Raw genomic sequence first — 4,674 nt, 5'->3', positions numbered from 1 at the left:
ATCTATACGGGGGGGGGGGTGGTTCTTGGTCCCTCTTTGCAAAGACTGCGAGTTCCCCCCGACGGGCTCTGCCTTTGCAGCGATGTGGTGCTGCCGGTCCTTCGCCCAGCCAATGTGGTGATGGGGGATGAGGGGTGTCCGATGGGACCCCATCCTCGCTGGCACCGCAGGCCAAGGCAGAAGCACCAAAAGAGGGGGAACTTTGCTCCATCTCCTCAAGACACCACTCCCAAAATGTCAGCCCCGAGGGTTGCAACTGGCTGAGGACAGCACAGAGAGCTCTGTGCATGGCTATCCTTCCAGATGAGCCAAACGGGAGTGCCAGAGCTGGGTTTCTGGTGCAAACGACCCTACAGCCCCAGGGGACGGGGTCTGCCCTGGTGCTCGGTGCAGCACCCAGCATACCATGCCTGTCCCCCAGCATTGCTGCGGCACAGCCGGTGCCCTGTGCCCGACCGACAGGAGCTTGCACGGACATCCAGCACCCCATCACATTTCTGCCCATCACTGCGGGTGCCCAACCTGCAGCGCCTGCCCTGCTCTGCTGGGTTGCCCTCCCTGGCCCCTCCAGGACTGCGGGGGGATGGCGGGGGGCCGGGCGGACCCTGGGTTGGCAGATGCTCCTGTTGCTGAGTGTGATACAGAGGAAATGAAGTGTCATGGTGCAATTTCCACTGCCCCCTGTAACTTTCCTGCTTATTTCAGGTGTGTTTATGCTGGTGGCTGGAGGTATTGTTGCCGGGATATTTTTAATATTCATAGAAATAGCTTACAAAAGGCATAAGGACGCGCGGAGGAAGCAGATGCAGCTGGCGTTTGCCGCCGTTAATGTGTGGAGGAAAAACCTGCAGGTAGGACAAACCGTTTTTAGAGCAAATCTCCAACAGGTGCGTTTTCCATTCCTTCACCAAATCAGTGAATGCAGAGCTGTGGATTAGCATGGGGCCCTCTGTCCCCCACCCTGCACCCCAGTAACTCCAGCCAGGCATTACTGGGCGCCTAGCAAGCTGTAGGACCCCTGCCTTGTCCCCGGGAGCTGCCCTTGGCCGATGCCGTCTCTCCTGGGAGGTGTCGTGCACAGCTCCAACCGGGACAGAAAACTGGCCCAAATGCCCCCAGCGGTGCTCAGGACAGGGACTTTGCTCTGCTGGGGACCACGTGCCGGAGCCACGTCTTGCCCTGGCCAAGCAAGCAGTGCCGGTGCAGCTCCCTTTGCAGGCGCTCTGCCCCGCTGCCCAGCTCCGGCCGTGCTCACCAGCAGACGGAAGGGTTAATCCACTGCTGCTGAGCATCCCTGTCCAGTGCTCAGGTGGAGAAAAGCTCCAGGGATGGTTTCCATCGCCTCCCCCTCCCTGCCCAGTCCCCGGGGGTGTGGTAGCCCTTGTCATACCCGGGACCGACTCCAAAAAGAGGTGGTGCGTGCTCTTGTCATTTGGCGACAAGGACATCTCCCCACATGGGAGCCAGCAATGCCGGTGCCTGTCAGCGCCAAGGCTCCCCCGGGCCCCTTCTGTGGGGCCATTGCTCTCCCCGGCTTCTCCCATCCCTGAAACACCTCCGTGCCGCTCAGGCAGGGGAGCCCGGGAGGGTCAGTGGTGCCTGGCAGTGACACTGAGCCATGGGCACATCTGTGGGCCACCAGCCTCACACTTCCCTTACCCCATTGCTTTTGGGGCTGAGCCCCATGGTGCCCCCGAACCCCAGTTTAGGGCAGCTGGAGGCTCTCTCTGAATTGCCTGGGCTGCTTTTCTTCCTTGGGGAAGCAAACCGGCGTTCAAAGACCAAGAGATCCTTTAGGCGACTAAAGGAGACTGCCGTTCGCAGCAGAGCCAGTGAATGAAAGAGAGAGAACGAGGCTTGGGGACCCCAAAATGAGCCCAGAGCGATGGCCCTGTGGGAGCAGCGCTGGCTGGGGCGTGCGGGTGGGCTGCTCGGGTGGAGGCGACCTGCCCGAGAGCAGCGAGGGGAAACACAAGGCCGGGCTGCTGTATCCTGAGAGCTCGCTGGGTTCAGTTCACTGATAAGAGTCTCGGAAAAGCCATTTCTCTATTTTTTTTTTCTTTTTTTATTTTTTTTTTCCTTTGCTTCCAAAAAGCAGCAGCACCGAGGGGGTTAAGGCTGCTGGGACAGAGCACACTAGTCGCACTGCCATTTTTCACTTGCCAACCTTCTAGAAAATACTGCACTGGGTCCTTGGGCAGAGTCTGTGGGACTGTGAGCAAAGCATGCTGCCCTGTGGGGGTAAACAGCCTCATGGTAAAGAGCCGTTTGACATTGTAAGACTTTTCCACAGGAGGAAACGTCAGAGCACTAGTATCTGGTACATTGCTAGAAGGTAGGCAAGTGGAAAGATTTATTTGTTAAAACAAACAAACAAAAATAATGGTTTTTGGGATCACAGTTTTGCCATGGCTATTTCCTGAGATGCCATGGAAGAAAAAGACATTTCATTCCATTCATCTTGCTTTCCTTTCCGTTTGTGCATGTCCGCAAAAGAGAGAACTGAGAAGGAGGAGCAAATGTATCCCCGAGCATGCTCTACGCACCAGCGGGATACATTTTGGTTACCCCCGTGCGGTAGCAGAGCCAGACCTGGTCACTCCGTCCCCCGTCGGAAAGGTCACACTCATTGGCACGAAAGCAATTGGGGAGGAATCGTTCTCAGCGCCCGCCGCAGAGCGCGGCCGGTCCCCACGGCTCGCTGCCCCCGCACCATGGCGGCTGGTGCTCCCAGCCTGCGCTAACCAGGTCCGACTCGCTAACACCAATGGCTACATTTTTCAGTTCTGTTTCTCTTTGAGTTCATCCCGACCCCGATGACATCATAGCGCTAACGCTTTGCTTCCTCCCTTTCTTTTCCTTTTTTTTTTTTCTTTTCTTTTTCTTCCAGTTTTCTTGGTTTTTTTTAACTCGTTTTACTTTGGAAAAAAAAAAAACAAACCACCAACAACAACCACGTTCGGCTTTGCACAACTGCGTCATTTAAATTTTTGAATACATTTTTTTACAGAATATTCATACAATGACTTCTCTTTCAATGCAGTCCTCTCTCTCTCTTGTGGCACTAGGATTCAGCCTCAGAAAAGGCCCTGAGCAATTTTTTTTTAGTGGTAGGTGCAGCATCTCACCTCTCGGTCTAGCCAGGCTAGCGGTGGCAGCGAGGGGCAGGGCGCCAGGCAGAGCATCCCCAGGAAGCGAGGTCAGCTGTGCCGGCCTGGACGCAGACACCCAGGAGAGCAGGGCTACTCCCCGGAGGGTTTCCAGCGCTCCAGACGCGAGGCCGGCCCTGTAGCTGTAGCAGTGTGGCGGCCGTGCTGTAGCCATGGGTCACGGAGGCCCTTGGAGGACTGGGAGTGACAGGACACCTCCAGTAGCTTTCTCACCTAAATGAAGGACATGACACGGGGCAGTATTCAAATAGATTTAGCGTTTCCAACAACACACTAGAGATCTAATCACTTATACATATTCATTTTAGGATAGAAAAAGTGGTAGAGCAGAACCTGACCCTAAAAAGAAAGCCACTTTTAGGTCCATCACCTCCACCCTGGCCTCCAGCTTCAAGAGACGTAGGTCCTCCAAGGATACGGTAAGAGGAAGAAGAACAATTCTGCCCTCTCTCTTTCTCTCTCTTTCTCTCTTCTGCCATCCCATCGACTGCCACACACCCATCCCGAAGCTGCCAGTGTACATGCATAGCTCATGTTCGTCACCAGTCAGTCAGTGAGTCAGTGAGTCAGTCATCCCGTGTACCTGAAAGGATGCTGGGATCCTGGAGGGCAGGCAGGAGGTGGCTTGGAGTCCTGTGATGAGTTGGGAGATGCAACCGAGTTTTTGTTTTGTTTTTTGTTTTCTTTTTGCCTGGATGATTTCTGATGTTCCTCTCTGTGCTTCGCTCACCTTACCGGTGCTGACCTCTTGAAACCGATGACATTTTTTTTTTTTTTTCTGTTCCTGAGTGTTCCTGTACCTGTTTGTCATTGTATGCCTAAAAACGATCACCCCAATTTAATTTGGACACTGTGTCACCTCACCGAGAGCCATGCGTGTCACATTCTCTACATGTGATTTTTGTTTGTGACGATTAGCATTCGGGATGTAGTCCTCGGCACAGGAGTGACAGCTGTCTCTGGTTATTGTCAGCAGTAACGCAGCTCTAGAAAACAGACGCAAAGGCTTGAAAGAGGAGGTTGTTAAAGACCCAACCTTGGTTCAAACTTGTGCTTTCCACCTCGGAGTAAAACTGCTCTCACGTAACCAGAGAAAATTTCCAAATTGCTGCCTCTAAAGCCAGCTGTTTCCAAATGTGCAAACGTGTCTGCTCATGCTGGAGCTTCAGACACTCTTCAGCGTCAGGTTGGGCTGTTGGTCTGTCGGACTGAGCCGGTGTCCCTCTGCATGTTGCCGTCTGTTGTATGACACTCTGCACTGTGGCTACTCTGTTGTCTCGTGTGGCAGCGGCCGCTGCGTTTTGCTGCCCAACCTCCCGGCGCGACGGGCTTGCCGAAATCGCCTCCCCGGGCCGACCGGCGGGTTTCTGCCCAGGGTTGCTCAGAGCAGGCTCCCCGCCAGGCTGCCCAAGGCGCGGCGGGCCCAGGCCCAGGGTTGCTCAGAGCAGGCTCCCCGCCAGGCTGCCCCGAGGCAAGGCAGCTGCCTTTGCCACCAGGCTCCATC

The 4,674-nt window shown here is 55.0% G+C and overlaps 1 protein-coding gene across 3 annotated transcripts in view; it reads left to right on the top strand.

The window, feature by feature from the left end:
* GRIN1 (glutamate ionotropic receptor NMDA type subunit 1) overlaps window positions 1-4,674 on the top strand; it is a 34,371-nt gene that overhangs the window by 26,627 nt on the left and 3,070 nt on the right. For 2 of the 3 annotated variants that reach the window (XM_019473174.1, XM_019473173.1), the window contains 2 exons: window positions 706-851; window positions 3,479-3,589. In XM_019473174.1, coding sequence (XP_019328719.1) covers window positions 706-851; window positions 3,479-3,589 — 257 coding nt within the window. Of the gene's footprint in view, window positions 1-705; window positions 852-2,293; window positions 2,336-3,478; window positions 3,590-4,674 lie in introns of all 3 variants that reach the window. The other variant, XM_019473175.1, reaches the window with a different exon arrangement.

This window comes from Aptenodytes forsteri, unplaced genomic scaffold (genome assembly GCF_000699145.1).
Source record: "Aptenodytes forsteri isolate BGI_AS27 unplaced genomic scaffold, ASM69914v1 Scaffold534, whole genome shotgun sequence".
NCBI lineage: Eukaryota > Metazoa > Chordata > Aves > Sphenisciformes > Spheniscidae > Aptenodytes > Aptenodytes forsteri.
Note: the sequence above shows the minus strand (reverse complement) of the source record. Positions and strands in the feature narration are given on the sequence as shown.